The sequence below is a fragment of the Pteropus medius genome, unplaced genomic scaffold (assembly GCF_902729225.1).
Source record: "Pteropus medius unplaced genomic scaffold, Ma_sr-lr_union100, whole genome shotgun sequence".
Taxonomy (NCBI): Eukaryota; Metazoa; Chordata; class Mammalia; order Chiroptera; family Pteropodidae; genus Pteropus; species Pteropus medius.
This window is the reverse complement of record NW_024352787.1, coordinates 2,078,430-2,097,990: the sequence shown is the minus strand read 5'-3', so window position 1 is coordinate 2,097,990 and position 19,561 is coordinate 2,078,430. Positions and strand designations below refer to the sequence as shown.

Below are 19,561 nucleotides of genomic sequence, written 5' to 3'. Positions count from 1 at the left end.
AGCTGAGAATCAAAGCTCTTTTGTGGTGGAAATTCAGTCCAATATTTATTGGATACCAATAATGATGCTATTTATTGTTTAAACTTATGTTTAAAGAGACCTGGTCTTTGTTCTTTTTGGATCTGAACATAAATTCAATGAAAGGTCCAACATTAGTTACATATAAACTTGAAGTTCAAGAGAGATTTTTACAGAGGAACAGATTTAATATTTTTTATAAGGAAACAAAAAATTATGCACTCAGAAATTAATAATTTAATGAGTTAAAAGCTCTTTAAGAGGATACATTTCTTTTTGGTAACCTCATTAGCTTTCTTTGTAGATGCGATATCTATATTAGAAAGCTCTGGACAATATTTAACTATCTGAGTCTATTAACAAGCAATTCTATGCTAACCACCGGAATCCTGGCATACTAACATAACATTTTTGTCTGCTTGTGTGTGTGTATGTGCGCGCATGCACGCGCATGCTTATGTAGAATATCTCCAAGCAAGATCTTTTGCAATACAATCCTTTTTTAAAAAGGAAATGTCCTTATAAAGGAAGCATATGTTTCTTATAAAAAAGAAAAACCCTAAGTCAGATGAAGTTGATGGTGTACTGGTTATTATTTCTGAATGCTCAAAACAAAAAGTATTATTCTTATGATGTGACATCTTGTCAGAACTTATACCTCTTAAAGTTTAGTATTTTGGCTTGGAAACAGGTAATCTCTCCACAGGATACACTTGCTAGAATAGCCAGAATAATTTTTTCTCTAAACTAATACCTTAAAGTACTTGTTTCATGGGAGTTAGAACTAAAAAGAGAAATTTAATTAGTATCACTTATAGTGGGGAGGACAGAATCTTTTTAGGAGGGAAATGAATTTGCTACATACCTGGAACAACCATTTTAAATTCTAATCTATTATAAAAGACATGATCTTAAATCTTAACTGTTTTACATTCTTGAACTTCCTTTGCTGTATTGCTCTCCTTATAGTTTAGGGAACTAAAACAGGATGACTCTTACTCTTGGGATATTATTTCTTCATATCTTCATTCTGACTTAAGACACCTGTTTTTCCTTGACTTAGCATCATGCTAACTTAAAAAAAAAAATAGGGCAATTGTGTAACTTAACATAGTGTAGGAGCCTTGTTTTTAGATTTGGGGCCCTTGCCTGCTGAATTGTGACAGTGGTATTCGTGTGTGTTCTCTTTTCTCTGCCTTCGTGTTTCTTCAGTTCCTGCATTGCTCGATTTTCCCAAAATGATCCTGTAATGTAGACCGGTAATGTCTGACTTCTTCATTCTGTGGGTGGAAGCACTGCTTAGTTGGCTCCAACTTTTGGAACGAGAATCTGATGCTCATTGTGTCGCTCTGGCAGAGAGAGTCGGGCCACCTGTCAGGGTGGCGTGGTTCCCACACACAACTTGACATGCCAGTTTCAAGACGGTAGAGATGCCAGGCATTGAATGGTGAAGAGGGTAGCTCATACAATGTGATGCTTTTTCTGAAAGATCTTCCCACTGGAAAGCAGTGCCAAATCCAAGGCACATGCTTCATTAAATTGATCACATCTGTTGGCACTTGTGGGTGTTAGCACTGACAAGTGTCTTTCTGTTAATGCATTTTATGGTTTGTTTTTTTTTACTCCTGTGCTCCCTCCACTTCATTAGCCTTTGCCTCCATTTACCTAAGTGACTGAATTTTCTTAGATAATAGAGACATATACAGAAACAAAGAAAACATTTTCTAGGCCAGTCTCTATTAAGTTTTGGATCATAAACTGTCGATGTTTGCTAATGCTGTATAATTATCTTAGAACAAGTTGTTGTCTTAAGTGATGAGAGATGCTGCATGGTAGAAAAAATTGTTTTGTTTTATCTTTTCTCCTGGGTCATTGGTACTTAAAATCTAGCAGACTGAGTGGAGATGAGATGGAGAACTCTGGATAAAGGTAACATCCTGAGAGCTCTACACCAGTTAGAATTCCATATTTGGGAAGTTTTTTTGAATAAAAATATTCATAAATGCAACTGCACTGGAGGCGACATCTGCCTCTCAGGATTTATTTTTACTCTTTTTTAACAGTTACTTCTGAATTTTAAATTAAAATAATCAATTTTTCCTATGTTTTTTTTTTTTAAAAATTTATTTTATTATTAGTTTCAAGTACACAGTACATTAGTGAGACATTTATATAGTTTATAAAATGATCCCTCTAATTGCTCTTTCTCTCCTCTGGCTCTCCAGCCATTACATTACTGCTAACTGCATTCCTCTTTGCCATGCTCTCCATCCCTGTGACCATCTATCAACTGCTAATTTGTACTTTTTAATCCTGTACCCCATTCTCCCAGCCCCCAACATCCCCTTCCCTCTGGCCATCACCAGATTGCCCTCTATATTTGCAAGTCTGTTTTTGATTAGTTTGTTCTTTTTGTTTCTTAGATTCCACATATAAGTGAAATCATATGGTATTTATCTTTCTCTGTCTGACTTATTTCACTCAGCATAATAATCTCTAGGTCCATCCATGTCATAGCAAATGGTAGAATTTCATTTTTTAATGGCTGAATAATATTCCATTGTATATATGAACCATAACTTCTTTGTCCAATCATCTATTGATGGGCATTTAGGTTGCTTCCATATTTAGGCTATTGTAAATTGTGCTGCCACGAACATAGTGCATAGATCTTTATGAATTATTGTTTTGGTTTTCTTTGGATAAATACCTAGAAATGAAATTGCCAGGTCAAAAGGTATATCCATTTTTAATTTTTGGAGAAAGCCTCTGTACTGTTTTCCATAGCGGCTGTACCAGTTTGCAATCCCACCAACAGTGTATGAGAGTTCTCTTTTCTCCGCATCCTCGCCAACACTTGTTGTTCTTTGATTTATTGATGATAGATAGCCATTCTGACACGTGTCAGGTAATATCTCATTGTGGTTTTAATTTTCATTCCTATGCTTAATAGTGCACATGTAATTTTTCAAAAATAATTTATATTTTAAAAAAGAATCTCTTACGTGATGGAAATTACTCCATTGTGAGGAGGTTCAAAGACTAAATTAAAATGAAAATACTTGACTTTTGGTTGTATTTGTTCACATTAAACAAATTATCAACTTTTTAGTATTAAATTACATCTCATAATTGCATAAAAATATGGCAATTAAATAAGACAGACAGACATGGTATAAATGAAACTATTTCCTGATTGCACAGATTTTTATTGAATGCTAACTATATGCAAGGTGGCCTGCCATTATTTGTTACAGTTGTCTTATTAAAATGCTCAAATTTAGAAATAAAAGAATGATTTGCATAGTTATTAAATAAGAACATAGTCACAAAACCACAAAATCCAAATTCACCTAGATTATGCGGTATATTGGCAATTATTAGCATTAATGACCTTGACAAATCAAGACTGAAAGAAAATTCTAATTAGGGGAATTACATGTGTAAAATGATACTACAGCAGGTCGTATTACAAGAAGTCTGTTAGGCTAGGCTGTCTCCAAACTCAGGATCAGCTTTCCAGTTAATGATTTAATTTTTATGAGTCTTTTTTTATTCACCCCCAGTACCCGAAACACTTTGTCAGTGCCATGTACATTGGCTTTGGTTTATCATGCTCATACATACCACACATTTGTAAAGAGACCCCTTTGATTTACATAAAATAGTTTATAAATATTACTTAAGTTTCCAGCTGAGAGTCTGGAAAAACCGAAGTGTATGTGAATGCTTAGTCTTATGATTCCTGATAAACTATCTAGCGGCTAATCTGGTAGGGATGAGGGGAGAAAGAATTGGATTTAAATAGACAAACTCATTTTATATTTTCCAAGTTTTCAAAGGCAGACTTGGAATACAAACATAGCCATGTGCCAAAGTTCATCTGTGAGCTGGGTCTTTGAGCACATGATGTAGACAGTGCTGTGCAGTAGAAATACAATGTGAGCCATACATGTAACTTAAAATTTTCTAGTAACTACATTATTATTATTATAAAAAGAAATAGGTGAGATGAGTTTTAACAATACAATTTATTTAGCCCAATATATCACAAATATTATAATTTCTAAATTATAATATTTTAAAATTATGAAATATTTTAAAATTATGAAACATTTTACATTTTTTATACCAAAGTCTTCAAAATCAGGTGTGTGTTTGACACTTACAACATGTCTCAGTAGTAACTATATAAATTTCAGGTGCTCATTAGCTATAATGCCTCCTCTTCTGGACAGTGGCAGTCTGGAATGCTTTTCTGAATGTGAGCCATCACTAGGTTTGTGTCTGACCACTGAAATTTTGCCTTTGCTCTGAAATTGCCACTGTTGAGAAGCAACACTTAATATTTAATAATCACTAAAACTGAAGAAACTTCTTGAGCAAAGAGGCATTGTCTTCATCTTTCATATGTTTTCATAGTGCATATGTTTGAACAAAAATCAGACATATAAGAGAAAATTAAAGAGTAGGACTCTTCCACAAGAACTGTGATAGAGGATTTGAGAGGTGGAGGGAAACTTGGTCCCCTACAGAAATTTTGGTTTTGAGAAGTGTGATGAAATTATGGGGTGAGTAGGGAGAAAGCTATCAGTAAATCTGAAGACTGTGTTTTCTGTATGTTACTTTTTCTGTATTCAGTGAAATCTCTGATTTAGCCACCTGAGAAAGCCATTTTGAATTCCAGACAAGTGGAATATGAGCCCATGACTTTCGCATTCCTGTAGTAATTTAACTTTGTGTTAATGGAATGCTTTTAAGAACAGTCTTTTGGGTGTTTTAAAGAAGGAGTTGGGAATTTTTTTTCCTATCCAAAGCCACTGTCCATGGGGGAAAAATTAATCCATGTTACAGTCAAGCAAAATAGAAGCTTAATTCAGTTTTTCTAGGAAGAAATGTAAAATGATCAGGGGACCTACTTTTAATGTTAAGAACAGGGAGCATTGGGATATCACATTATGTTTTGTTAAGAGTTAAGAACACAAATTACGGGAGTAGGGGAAGCTTAAAAAAATCAAATCCAGGCAATGGGATGAAAGGTCCATTTTGTTTCCACCGAACTCACTAATCCTAATGCTTAGTGGACATGAAAACAGCAGGCTGAGGCCAGGGGCCATAGTGCCATCTCCTCATGCCGGGCCTGGAGCAGGGCCTGGTGTGGGGCCTGGAGGGGCACGGGAGCCAGAGTCGGGGTGTCTTTTACCCTGTTTATCTGCAGAGGAGACCTTGTGGTAAATAATAGGTTTGTTTATAATTAAAGGTATCTATCTACATATAAACTTCTAACATGAGGGAATCCTGAGAGAAGTATGACATAGACTCAGGAAGAAGTATTACGGGAGAAAGAGCTAAATGAACCATACGTACACCAAGATGGAGAGACAAGCCTTGAGGGTGCTATCTGCCATCCATTTCTGTCATATGTCAGAAGGCATAGCCTTCTCCCATGCTCTGGTATGGCACACTGTGAACTGTGATCACCTCTGTTTTGCCAGCTGGACCCCCCTGCGCTATGCTGCTAAAACATGTAGAGCCTTTCTTAAAATCATATCCTGAAAGGTGTTAAACAATACATTAGCTTTAAGGTTATTTGGGCCATAATTTTTTGAAAGGCTTTGGTGTCTACAAACACTTGTCTGCTAATGAGTCCTAGCAAATGCCCAAAGAAAATAATGTTCCAATAAAAATATAAACACTCAGATGCGATCATGTTTAATGAAACAGGGTTTTATTGTTTTTGTTGCTCGTAATTGTGCTATTTTGGTATTCGGTATGTATAATGTAATTAATTTCTGCAAGTAAAATTATCCTTAGTTTACTTGATGGAACTCAATATTCTGATATATAATGGTTTTCAGTAAAGATCTTGGCTTCTGGGCACTGTGCCACCTGAACAATTGGAGAGAGACTGCTCTAGACCAGAAGACTGGGGAGGCAGGCTTGGGCTCACTCCAAGAAAGAATATTCTAACAGCCCAAAGTTTAAAAATGAAATGGGCTGTCATGGAAACTTAATACCCATCTCAGAAGTTACTGAAGTCAAGGCCACGTGGCCCCCTGCTGGAAACATTATGGAAAGGATTTCAGCATTTCCATCGCTGCAAGGGAGATTATGTGTACAACCTCTCAGAAGCACTACTGCAGCTCTTACTGTGGTTCTATGATTTGTGGGCTTATTGCCCTTTTTGGTAGACAGGACACCCTCATTTCATTCACTGACCATGTATTGCTGTTCCAGAGTCAGGCAGATGCTGTGGATCCTATCAATAAAAATTTGAGTTGCTATTACAAGCCAGGCATGGTGGCAGGGATGAGCTGTGAACAAGCTTCCTATCTAGGGTGATGCTTCTCCGCCTTTAGCTGCATCAGAATCTCCTGGTTAAAAGGCAGATTCTGATTTTGCAGGACTGGGCAGGGGCCTGAGAGTCTGTTTCTAACAGGATCCAAGGGCATGTCCATAGACCACACTTTAGGGCAGTGGTCTCAACTGGGGGTGATTTCTTCCCCCCACCCCCAGGACATTTGGCATAATCTGTGACATTTTGGTTGTCACAGCTGAGGGCTGAGACTATTACTGGAATCTAATGTGGAGAAGTTAGGGGTCCTGCTAAACATTCTCTGATGCACAGAGCAACCTGCACAACGAGGAATTAACCAGCCCAAATAGTAGTGCTGAGGTTGAGAGTTATCTCCCCTTCCCCTTGTCTGGGGGAAAATTCAGGACATTGAGTATTTGTAATAAACTGTGTGAAGAATGTAGTGATAGATTGTGATAAGTGCAGTTTAGGGTGCTACAGCTAGACCTAACTTAATCTAGGGGGTCAACTAGGGACACCGAGGTACGTGAGCCAGACCCTGTCCTCAGGGGCACCAGATACACAGATGTAAGACTATTTACTATTCCAACTGTGGAGTAAAACAAGTGTATTGAAAAAGGAAGATGCCTGGGAGGGTGGGATTTTGCAGACTGACATTTGACAGCTGTATAAGATGATTTTGCCAGGGGCATTGTAGCCAAAGAGAACAGAATACACAAAGCAAAGTGAGAGCAATCTGGTAGGTGTGCCTGGAATCTTGGCCCAGAAAAGCCATGTGGCCAGGTCAGCAAGGCCTTAAATGCCATTCTCAGAAGAGTCACCTTTACCCTGTAGGCAACAGGAAAGATTGATAAAACTTAAAACAAGAGTATTCATTGTGTTTTAGGAGACAATGGAATTTAAATTAATGAGGCTTTACTGTTGATCAGTTGGCCTCGTGGAAAGCTTTAAAGTGCCTCAACTATAATAACCAAATAACATTTTATGTATTATATCTATGCTGCCTCTTTGTACACTAAACCTGGAAATTTGGCAAACAGAAATTCCCAAAAACAGCTGAAAAGGTCAGAAAATATCAGCCCGTACATCTTTTCTGCTTGACTTCCGAATGCCTCCTGTACTGGAGCCTGTTCGTGAATGAGGACACTTTCCCAGAGAGCTGACTGGGCCCTCTAGCAGTCTGGCAGGACCAGCTCAGGGGTAGGCCATCCTGGGGGTTAGTCCTGCTCAGTTTGTTGAGAATCCAGGGCCTCAGCTGGGTGTAGACCCTCCTCATCTTGAGAGGAGTCACCACCTACACGCAGAACGTATGAGGTGAGGGGTGCCCCCTACCCCAGACCCTGTGCTTGTTCCTGGACTGGAAGCCTTGGGCTTCCATCATGAAGCTTTGCTGACTAGTTCTTAAGTACTCACAGGACTTTTTATATCACTTCATTCAGGATCTTCATCATACACACACGCACACACACACCCCTAAATACACTTGTGTTGGTTTCAATCTCTCTCTCTCTCTGTCCCCCTCTGTCTCTGTCTGTCTGTCTCTCACACACACACCCCCATTCTCGCCCTCTCACTCTCTGTCTCTCTCTCCTTCTTCTCACCTTCTCCATCTATCCCCAAACATGTAATTGTTGGGTTCCTGATCAAGCCATTTAAATGAGAACCAAAGTGTATCTTTTCACTACGTAATGAGCTTGGCTCATTTTTGTGACAAAGTGACAGCCTTCGCCACTACTTCAAAGCCCCATTGGAAATCTATCTCTCTGGAATCAGGGGCAGTTTTGTTGATTCATGTGCAACAAACATTTATTGAATGCTTTCTATGGTCCCAGCACCATACCAAATGATTTTTTTTAATGTATGGTTTTTAATACATGCACAGAGTTAAGAAACTTTTAAAGGTGTGAAAGCTTATACAATAAGAAGTAAGACTTCCTCCCTCCACTACCTGAATTTTTCTTCTTAAAATTGTTCAGAAACTACAGTAGTTTTTTGCGTGTTTTCCAGAGATATGTTTTGCAATTTACAAGCATATTTATGTAATTTTTAACACAAATGGCTAGATATTTCTACATAATTTTCCCTCTCAAATAGGGAATATGTAGGTGAGTTGCCCCCATTTTATAGATGATGTCATTGAGACTGAATATAATTAACTTGCTCAGGGTCACATAGTAAATGGCAGGTCTGAAATTTAGACCAGGAGTTCTGGTGTTAAGTGAAACTGAATCAAGATTCATAGGCACCCCAGACAAGCTGATGATTGCGTCTTCCAAGAGGGTTCTCTTTGACCCACTTCAAACCTGTCTCTTTGAATCGTTAGTTTACCATCTATCTAGATGAGGAGGTGAGAGCCTCACAAAGGAAGAACAGAGATAAGCACTAAATGTAGCCTTTCTTCTCCTCCCAAGCAGTTTAGCTCTGGCCCCTAAATTGCAGATACCACCCACCAAACGGTATATAGCCTTTTTCCCCAGAAGGCAGCGTAGGGACCCTGGGTTGCTAACTCGAGCTCAGCCCCATCCAAACTTCTTACTATAGCATTCACATTTCTAGTGATGTTTCAGCTTCCTGTTGGTGCTTGAGTCCCCATGCAAGTTGGCAGCCCAACCTGACCTATACCTTTACTTGCCTCAGGTGCTGGGTGGGTGCCAGCACTCTGTCAGTGGTCCTGCATCCTTCACAGGTCAGAGCTATTCCACACTGGGGAGCAGAGCAGACCCATCTTATGCCACCTGATGTTCAGAGAGCCCAGACTTCTATCCCCAGAGTGGTAGAGGTTCTCAGAGCTGCTCAGTCATTCCCATCACTCCCATCATTGTGACAGCAGCAGTAACTGTCGGGGTCATTGTGCAACCAGATGTAGTGCTTACACTCTCAGTGGGAGTTCTCAACATAACTCGTCAGGATGGCCTATTAGGTGATTGACAGGTTGGGAAGAAGGAGCTTGACCCATGGGAACTCTGCGATGAAATGTCTTTGTGGCTAACGGCTTCGTTACAATGCCCTTAAAAGCTCTGGGCACCTGCTAAGGTACACCTTAAGAAGGGATGTTGTCTAACCAGAAATGCAGAGGTCTAACACACTCTCCCACAGAGAAAGGCTGTCAGAAGACCAAACTCTGTTTTTAAATTGTGGCTATGTAAGGTGCATGCTCAAAATTTTAGTTCCTTAAAAAAAAAAAAAAAAAAAAAAAAAAAATTAGTTCCTGGTGCTGACAAGACTGAGCTGTATTGCATGACTCTTTTTATTATTAAATTTATTGGGGTGACATCGGTTAATAAATGTGTTGCATGACTTTCATGTTTGTCATTTTTCTTAACTGGCAGGTAATAAGGAGGGAACACATTCTACATTCTGGGTGTTGCTGAGTATCATTCTGGGAGCTGTGGCCATGCTGTGCAAAGAGCAAGGGATCACTGTGCTGGTAAGACCCAAGACAGTCAGGGCCTGCTCTATATGCACCCTTGCTTCTCCCATATAAACAAATTGGTCTGGCCCTGCCCGTGTGACCTCCTCTATTGCATCCCATTGCTGGCCTACCTTTGTAGACCTTTCTGGGCCAATTACTTGTCCTCTCACAATCCTGGTGTCTCATATGGGAATTGACTGTCTCAGTTGACTATCCTTAGCAACTGGTGGAAATGAAGAGAGGGAAGTTCTTAAAGAGTAGAGATTTTTCTCTTGGCAAAGTCATGTAGAAAAAAAATAAAAGAACGGTTTGAATTTTCTTAGATCCTCTCATATTTCAGCAGTCCGAAATACGTGAACTGACCCCATTGATGCTTCTGGTCCTGATTAAACAGGCATTGAGTGTATGTTATGTTATACTTGGCTTCGACCGGAAATATGAAAGAAGAGAGGAGATGACCTTTGAAGAGTAGAGGCACACACTTGCATGGTGTGATCTGCATTGAAGCCCCAGGAAGGGAGAGACATTGAAATCCACTTTTCTTTTTCTCCATTCTAGCCAAGTTTCTGCCTTACATTTATTAACAGAAAATTAATAATGAGGTAGAGAAATAAAAAACAAAGATGTGAGATGTGAATGGCTCTTATTGGAATACTTTGGGAAAGAAAGAGCAGTAAGAGCTATCCAGGGTTTGACAGAAGTCAAGGCAAAGATCAGTGTTTTGTTTCAATTTGTAACGTTAAGGTTAGCTAGCTAGGAAATGGTATTGAAAGAATTACTTACTGTGCAAAGATACTTGAATTTCATGAGTTACTGTTTAAAAGTTTGCTTGAAACCAATGTTTCTCAACCTTGGTATTATCAACATTTCGGACTGGATCTTCTTTCTTTTAGGGGGCTGTCCTGCGCATTGTAGGTTGTTTAGCAGTATCCTTGGCCTCTACTCACTAGATGCCAGTAAGACCCACTCAGTTGTGACAACCTAAAATGTCTCCAGACATTGCCAAGCATCTGCTGAGGGGCAGAGTTGTCCAGTTGAGAATCACTGCTCTGAACCTTGCTTCTCAAAGTGTGGTTTGAGGACCAGTAACATCAGCATCATCTGGGACCTTATTAGAAACATTTAGAAAGGTTTCAGACCTTACCCCAGGCCTGCTGAATCAGAATCTCCATTTAACAAGGTCCCAAGGTGACTCCCATTAATGTTTGAAAAGCACTAAAGAATTAGGTTGAATTTCTATGAATAAACATACAGTGAAATATAGCTGTTTTCAAGAATTGATTAAAATGTGGACATTTGAATGATTTATTTAAATGAGAAGGAGAAGTAAGTGCCAAACTTGTATTTGACTTAGTCGTCATGACGACATTACCCCATCACCCTTTGCTGACTATCCTTTAGCTCACAGGCAGAAAAGCAACCAGTGTAAAAAGACGGCGGCAGCTCAACAGGGAGCTTTTGCCTTCTAGAAAATGGTTTAAACCCATGCAGAAATGGTCTTCTGTGACCCACTAAAATCATGTTTCGTGTGGGTGAATAAAATCAGGATTCTTCGAAATGATTAACCCAGCACTGGCCCATGTATTAGATAATTAATGGCTCCCAGCATTTCTGGGAGAGGGTTAAGTAGGAATGTCATCCTTGCTCTGAAAGCCATGAATTACTACTGGTTTCTGATGATTTATGATCTTCTTTGCCACAAAGCCCCATATTAAAAAGACCCAAGTCATTCGGGGGCAGGGTTATCCAAATATGCTATATGTATATTCATAATCTGACCACTTTATTGGGCAGGGAGTTGTGATAGGTGACATTGTCTGCAGCAGTGACATCTGTGGAAAGTCTATTGCAGATTAGACAATAGACCCCAAGGCTCATCTAGCCTTTAGCCTGTAACTATAGGTGTAGTAGCTGCAAAAACAGCCCTCACCTGCTGGAAAGAAGCTATCACGGTGGTATTGGAAGCTTGGTAGCATGGGTGGAGCTACAGTATCACACTCAGCATGCAGTGGCATCATCACATAATTGAAGTTATTTATCATTCACCCTAACAGTCCTGGGCAAGGGCTTCACACGACAGAGGTAGCTGTCCTCCACATAGTTACCCAGGCTGGCAAAGGCTCTGCCACCTTCAGTGCGTGGTTCCCAAAGTCACTCCGATCATCTCCATTGTCTCCATCACAGCCAGCTGGAAGGGGAAACGGAGTGGCGGAGTATGTGCAGGTTTGTAACCAGACCTCTGAGATGAGGCATTATCACTTCTTTCCACGTTCCATAGGCTGGAACTCAGTCACATGTCCATGCTTAACTGCAGGGAAGGCTAGGAAATGCAATCTGGCCATGTGCCCAATAAGAACAGAAAGCTGATAGACAATTAAGAGTCTGAACTTGAGAGATATGCAAAGGCCCATCACAGACTATTCTACATGTTCTGCTTCTACTTCTGCTACACTTGCTGAAGTCAGCACTTGAGGTTTTTGAGGTGTAATTACTTATGTGGCTGGATTTCTGAGGTGGATGGCTTCCTTTATGTTATAGGCATAGTAACTGCGTAGGTAACCACTCTGTTATACCAATCAAGGGACTGTAAGAGGGAAACAAAAGGAAGGAAATATCCCTTTTGATGTCCTAATTTCTAGCTATCCTGAATCTTATAGTACTCTTACATGCAGACAATGAAATTATGGCTAACAAATTTACTAGCTAATAAATTTGTTATAATATATTACCATGGGCTGATTTCATAGGAAAAATAAGTTGTTGTTTTTGGGGGGGTTTTTTAGAGCTGAAGATCTCCCATAATTATCTAATCTACATTCCTTGTCTAGATTCAGCAATAAAATTGTGAAGTATAATTGCTTACCTAATCAGTTAGGCGCTCCCACCACTGATTGCCTTGTTTTTCTTCCTTAGGGTTTAAATGCAGTCTTTGACATCTTGGTGATAGGCAAATTAAATGTTCTGGAAATTGTCCAGAAGGTACTACATAAAGACAAGTCATTAGAGGTGAGTATATACTTTTGTCTTCCACCCAGACATGGAAAATGTCAAGTACCAGCTGATTTAAAATGCCATTTTTGAAGTTTTCTTGCGATTTTGAATGCTAAATTAGCCAGCCTTTTAAAGCACAGAGTCAACGCAATTCAGGCAGAATCGCTGCACATTTGTACCTGGCTTGGCCACCCTTTTGTTTGAAAATCTTTGACATCAGGGGCTTTGCGGTGTCCTTTCAGAATACTGGCGTGCTCAGGAATGGGGGCTTCCTCTTCAGAATGACCCTACTGGCCTTGGGGGGCACAGGGGTGCTCTACATGCGCTGGAAAATCATGGGCACTGGCCCGCCGGCATTCACAGAGGTAGACAACCCCGCCTCCTTTGCCGACAGCATGTTGGTCCGGGTGAGTTCTGAGTCCTTCGGCCACATTCCTAGATTCTTCATCCTTCCTCCTCATCTCATTCCCAGCACACCCACAAAATCCCTAGTAAATGGAACGTCTCTGTGTTTGTTTGCTATCATGAGGGATATTCTAGAATGGAACCCCCTTTTTATTAGGTCAATGAGAGGATATTAGCCCCTTGTATTTCCATGATAGTCACAATTAAAGAGTGGTTAATTTCTAATGTCAGGTTTCTTGCCGACCTCGTTAAAGTGTCCCCGAATCCTGTTACTTTTGTCATAAAGGAAATTGAAGTGGCAAGGTTAAAACAAAACATAACAATATTGGTGGTATCTTTAAAATTCTAATGGTGTCAAGACTCTTATAAAGCTTTGCTTTTTTTGAAGACAAGTGTGTCAAGCCACAGATTCTTAGTGGTACATTTCATGGAAACAGAAATCAAGAGAACCATCATAGAATCCTATTCTTAGGTGACCCTTGCGCCTCAAATTGCCTGGGTCACAGACTTTGGATATCACTCATCAGACGTAGTTTGACCAAAAATGTAACAACTATATAGCAGAGTCTGGTGGCTATGCTGTATTTTTCTCTATTAAAATCTGAATTCATTTAATAAATTGCAAACTGTAGCCCCATGTCTAATGTACAAAGTGACTATTTTATACAACTCCTCTTCCCTAGAACAGAAGCATATGGATGCCTCAGAAGTAAAGTTAGGGTATATATGTATTTTTTCAAGTTCAGTATCAAATAAATGTTTGTTTTCCTTTTGACTGACAGGCCATAAACTATAATTACTACTATTCATTGAATGCCTGGCTGCTGCTGTGCCCCTGGTGGCTGTGTTTTGATTGGTCAATGGGCTGCATCCCCCTCATTAAGTCAGTCGGTGACTGGAGGGTAATTGCACTAGCAGCACTCTGGTTCTGCCTAATTGGCCTAATATGCCAAGCCCTATGCTCCGAAGACAGTCACAAGAGAAGGTAAGAGGCAGCACTGAATTTTAACTTCCACAGTGGGTTGAGTCAGAAGCATTTTGCTAAATGCAGCACTGATCATTTTAACGATTTTGCAGAAGTAATGTCTAAGGACATTTATGCCTAGGATGAGTTCATCCATTTAGAATCCATTGCTGGCTTCGACTAGTAGGGAGTGAACTTGGAAGAGGGGGGATTGGATGACTGCTTTATCTCCCCCTCCCCCTTTTCTGTGAAGTAGCATTTTGAGATCCTTTTCTCGGTAGGTGGTAAAGAGTAATTTATGGTCAGAACAGAGTGTAATTGATGTGTGCTGTGCCCATTATTTCACAATTCTCCTTCAGAAAACCCTGGTGGATGCTATAGTGATTCCTTCTGTTGTTGTTTGGTACAAAATAAACTGCTGCCCCAAAGAGACTATATTCTTTCTCACCAAAATAAGAGGAAAAAAAGGTATTGAGAAAATAATTGGGGGGAAAACAAATGCGTTTCATGAGAAAGAAAACTATTTAAGGTGATTTCTTTTACACGTAAGTATTTATGGAATTAGATTTAGTAATTTCTCAAAATAAATTAAGTTTTAGATCTACCTATGTCTAAAATTGATTTATAATTCTAAAAGGTCAACAAACTTTTGTCCCAGTTCACTTACACATGTGCAATAAGGATTTATTTTTAAAATACTGTAGACACAGGGTCCAGGATGGAGCCGCCAAATTTGATTTAGCTTCCCAGTTCATCCTCTTGTGTCATGAGGGATATTAGAAATGATAGCCTAGTTCCAAAAGTGTTTCATTGCTAGCTTTCTTTTTACTTGATTGAAATTGGAGATGACGTAGTCCCCAAAATGATATTAGTTTATTTCAGATTTTAAAAAGTTTAAACTAGTTAAGTATTATTATTTCTGTTATATTTGAAGGTGGGGGTCCCCATGAAAACTATGTTGGACTAATTAAGACCAGTTTCCACTGGGCTATTCAATACCTATGTGGTTTGAAGTGTAGTTAAGAAATTAAGAGTAAGTGAATTAATAAGGCCTCACACATGTCATCATTCTAACCTTATTGATATAAATAGTGCAACTTATAAATTTTAGCCTTCTCTATGATGTTAAGTGCCTTAGTAAGGTTTTTATGTCTTATCCTAATACTGCCAGGCTAAACCCTCTCTACTGATGACAACTTTTTGCTGCCGATAATACCTTTTCTCAACTTATGGCTTGAGGAAGAAAAGTCTTTAATATTATTTTAATGTTCAGTAGGACATTTTTTTAAGAAGTCTGAAATAGCCATTTTAAGTACTTTTCATTTTCCAGGATCCTTACACTGGGCCTGGGATTTCTCATTATCCCATTTCTTCCTGCAAGTAACTTGTTCTTTCGAGTGGGATTTGTGGTGGCGGAGAGAGTTCTCTACCTCCCCAGTGCTGGATACTGCATGCTGCTGACTCTTGGATTTGGAGCTCTCAGTAAACATACTAAGAAAAAGGTACTGGCCAAGAGGGGTGCCATTCATAACCAAGACGTTTAGATGGATTTTCCTACTGACATTTAGCATCTCTCTCTATTCTTAAGAAACTAATTGCTGCTCTCATACTGGGGATTTTATTCATAAACATGCTGAGATGCATGATTCGTAGCGGTGAGTGGCGGAGTGAAGAACAGCTTTTTAGAAGTGCCCTGTCTGTGTGTCCTCTCAATGCTAAGGTATGTTAACTGCCATGTTTCTTTAGAAAGACCTTACTAGGAAATGTGTTGAGTTCAACCACTGAAGAAGAAGGTTTACCTTCAGACAGAATCTAGCATAATACCATACTTGGGTTTTTCTTTGTTTTTTGTTTTATGATTTTGATAAAATTTATTAAAATGCTCCTTAGCCAAAATAATTCAAAAGAAATTGTTAAAACCAGAAAATGTCAGTGAAACAACAGATTACTTAGATGAGGTTTTACTCATCTTCCATTTGGTCTGCTTACCTTTTGAGGTGCTAACAACACACATCAGTCTGGGGCTGGGGGCTGGGGCACACAGTTGAACTATTTAAAGCACATTTTTCAAAACACGAGCTGAACTTCAGTGTCTTTGCCTATAAAGGGAAGTGTAATGCCTCTCTCCTGGGTTTGTTATGAGGCCTTAATGAAATATGGTGTCTTAAGTGCCCTAACAAGGTAGTTAGAACATAGTATGTGCTGAAGAAATGTTAGCTTTCTTAGGCTCACGTTAGTCTTGGTTGTAGCATTAAATGATGAGAAGGGAATGTTACTTGCTCAAAATGGGATGCCAAGGGGCTAGGTAGTAGAATTTCTGTTAATATAGATCATTATTATTACTAAACAATGATTCATTCTCTCTTGGGTTGTCAGAAGTGGATACTACATACGCGATCTTCAGGGGGTTAAAAAAAGAGCTCTTTGGAGGGCAGTCTCATTTTTACATTCTAAATTTTAGAAAAAACAATAATTTTTCTTAGATAAAATTATATAGATAAATCTAATGAATAGTCGACATGGTGACTTTGAAGCAAAGAATAGTCTTAAAAGTACTGACTCCTTGTTTGTCTTTTTCTTGGATTAAAAAACCTTGTTCATGTTTTATAGTTAAGAGACTTGAATGAAAGAGTGAATTACTTCAAACTTTTGTGGTTAATTTGATTTGCCAACCTATCCATTTGTTTTATGCTACTAAAATTAAATTGCCTATGATTTAATTTCATAAATGTTAATAGATTTGCTTTATTTTTACTTTTCTATTTGAATAGCAGTAATTACCCCTTCTGTCTATATAGTTCTTCCCCACAAGGAACTCAGATTTCTTTGTAGAGGCTCTATAATTAATCTCCATTATCTTCCCTCTAAGGTTTTTAGAGAGAGGGTATTATTTTCTTTATTTTTCCAAATGGGAGAAACTGAGGCATAGAAAAATGGAACCGAGGTTATCTAGGTTAGTAATCTATGTGGCTAGATAGAGGCCTGTTATGGCGCAGTGCCCAGGTTACTCTAGTAAATGGGGAGGATGGCAATGGGACATATATGATGACTGAGCCTCTCCGTCTGCCCTAGTAATGTGACTTCATATGTTGTAGGCTAGAAAACAAAGAGCATGCACGCAATTATATGTCTGTTTCTGTAGTTTTCTCTCTTTAATTTAAAACAGGTGTACTTAGGAGACCTCATGTTCAAAATGGACCTAGTGATAATAGTTTGTTCTAAGAATTTTTTCAGGAATACCATTCAGCATGAGCAAAATGGAGTTTTTGTTTTGTTTTGTTTTTACTTCCTCTATAAACTGAAATGAAGTAAAATTATCTTTACGTCTTTTTTTGGAAAATATAATGTTGATTTCAGGGAAAAGATCTCATCAGGAAGACACTGGTTTCATTCAACTCCAGTACAGGAGACACATTTCATTGAATATTAACTAAGCAATTGACACCTGGCTCTAGACTAGGCCCAGATTTACAAACTGAGACTTGTCTTTCTCAAAAGATTGCAATATCCATGTAGGTAGTACTGGTTTGTGGTCTGCATTTCAATTACCCACAGTGCCTTACTTTGGTAGGTGCTCTATATTGGTGATTTAATCAAGCCAAACGGAAATTAAATTCCTTGAGCCTACTATAGATGAGATACCAAGAATCTAATTATATTTAGTCGTGTTTAGTTTTTTAAGGCTTTAAAGTATAGGCACTTTATATCAACTCTGTGATACAATTCTAAGGTCTTTTAACAGTGAGATATTTCCACAATGAGATATTTCCTTAAGGCGTGATCCAGAATGGACTAGAGGATTTTGTCCATGTTTATATGTTTAAAACATTTTAAGTTTAACATCAACCGTCGGTAGAATATTTGAAACAAACTGGTTTTAGTGCTGGTGTTAAAAGTACCCTCCATTATTGATGCTTTTACTTTGTTTGCATTTACATGTCATTGGGTTGCAGTGGTGTTTTTATCTGTGGCTTCTGTGCTGGTTCATTGCTTTGGCATGTATCACAAAGGCTAGAGGGAAAGTTCAGGAATAAATAGGCTTTTTCAATCTTTTACCTTTCATGGAAACAAAAATCACTCATTCTTTGAACACTGTTTTAAGTAAACTGTTTGTCAGGGTTGTTTGTTTTATATTTTTTACAATAGGTTATCTAGGCAGCTGTCTTCTGTTCAAATACTTTGCTTCATATAATCCACAGGTTAAGGCTGGCCTCTGGACAGACCTCTTTACCAGTCCTTAATTTTGGACACCTTGCCTTCTGGGCTGTATCAGACTTTTAACTAGTTCCATTGAAATAACTGCAGTCTGAATTTCCAGAGTCTCCCCTGATTTTCTGGTCTCTGGCTTTCAGGGTATATAACAGAGGGTGTATAACAGAACACTGTCTGTGCTGCAGAGGGCACTTGAACTCTTTGTGTGAGCTTTTTATTGAGAAAACAGAATTTCCCCATAACAAAGGAAAGCAGCAGGAGCTCAGGGGCGGAAGAGGCGGGAGTGTTGAAGTCTGTGCAGAGCTGTATTTGTATTCTGGGGACCACAAGCGCATCACTCACAGATCGGATTCTCCAATTCCGTTCTTTTGTGTGTGGGAGAGGAGGTGAAGTAACACTTCCAGTCTGGGGCTAGGGGAGGCATAAATCAAACCATTTGGAGCATACTTTCCAAAACGCGTATTCGACCATAGCATTAAGTAGTCTCCAGGCTATAATTTGAAGATGATAATACCTATGAGTGGACAATAATTTGGTTCAGTTTAAATTATGCAGTGTGCTGCTCAGTAGTACACATTTCCATCACCTGTAGTATCCCTGCTTGTGCTTCCTTTTGTTAGATAAGGTAAAAATAAATATGTAGCCTTTAAAATCGGCAGTTAAAAACAAATCTCTGTTACATATGTACTTAAAGAATATCACTCATACTGCTCCATACCCTTCCAGAAATATTAGGATTTTCGAAAATGTGCTCTAACTGTAGCTTAAGATTGATGAGGCAGGGTATGGTGATATTTTCAGAAGGGATTTTGTAGTGTTCCGAGTAATGCTAGTCGAATATGTTCAAACAATTATTGTATTTCACGATATATTAGTTCACTATGACAAAATACCACAGATATGGTGGCTTAAACAACAGAAATCTATGTTCTCACAGTTCTGGTGACCTGAAGGCCAGGACCACTGTGTCAGCAGGGTTGATTTCTCTAAGGCCTCTCTCCTTGGCTTACAGATGGCCCCCTTCTCGCTGTATCCTCACATGGCCCATCTTCTGTGCACACACATTTCTGATATTTGTGGGTCAGAATTTTCTCTTCTTGTAAGGACACCAGTCAGATTGGATTAGGGCCACCCTAAGGACCTCGCTTTAACTTAATGACCTCCTTAAAGACCCCGTCTCCTAATCCAGTCACATTCTGAGGTGCTGGAGTTTAGGACTTCAACATATGAATTTGTGGGGATA

At 39.0% G+C, this 19,561-nt stretch overlaps 1 protein-coding gene across 1 annotated transcript in view; it reads left to right on the top strand.

Annotated features, from left to right (window-relative positions):
* TMTC4 (transmembrane O-mannosyltransferase targeting cadherins 4) overlaps nt 1-19,561 on the top strand; it is a 57,036-nt gene that overhangs the window by 20,100 nt on the left and 17,375 nt on the right. Inside the window, exons 6-11 of the mRNA XM_039849554.1 lie at nt 9,664-9,761; nt 12,660-12,752; nt 12,980-13,144; nt 13,925-14,127; nt 15,437-15,608; nt 15,695-15,826. Coding sequence (XP_039705488.1) covers nt 9,664-9,761; nt 12,660-12,752; nt 12,980-13,144; nt 13,925-14,127; nt 15,437-15,608; nt 15,695-15,826 — 863 coding nt within the window. The remainder of the gene's footprint in view (nt 1-9,663; nt 9,762-12,659; nt 12,753-12,979; nt 13,145-13,924; nt 14,128-15,436; nt 15,609-15,694; nt 15,827-19,561) is intronic.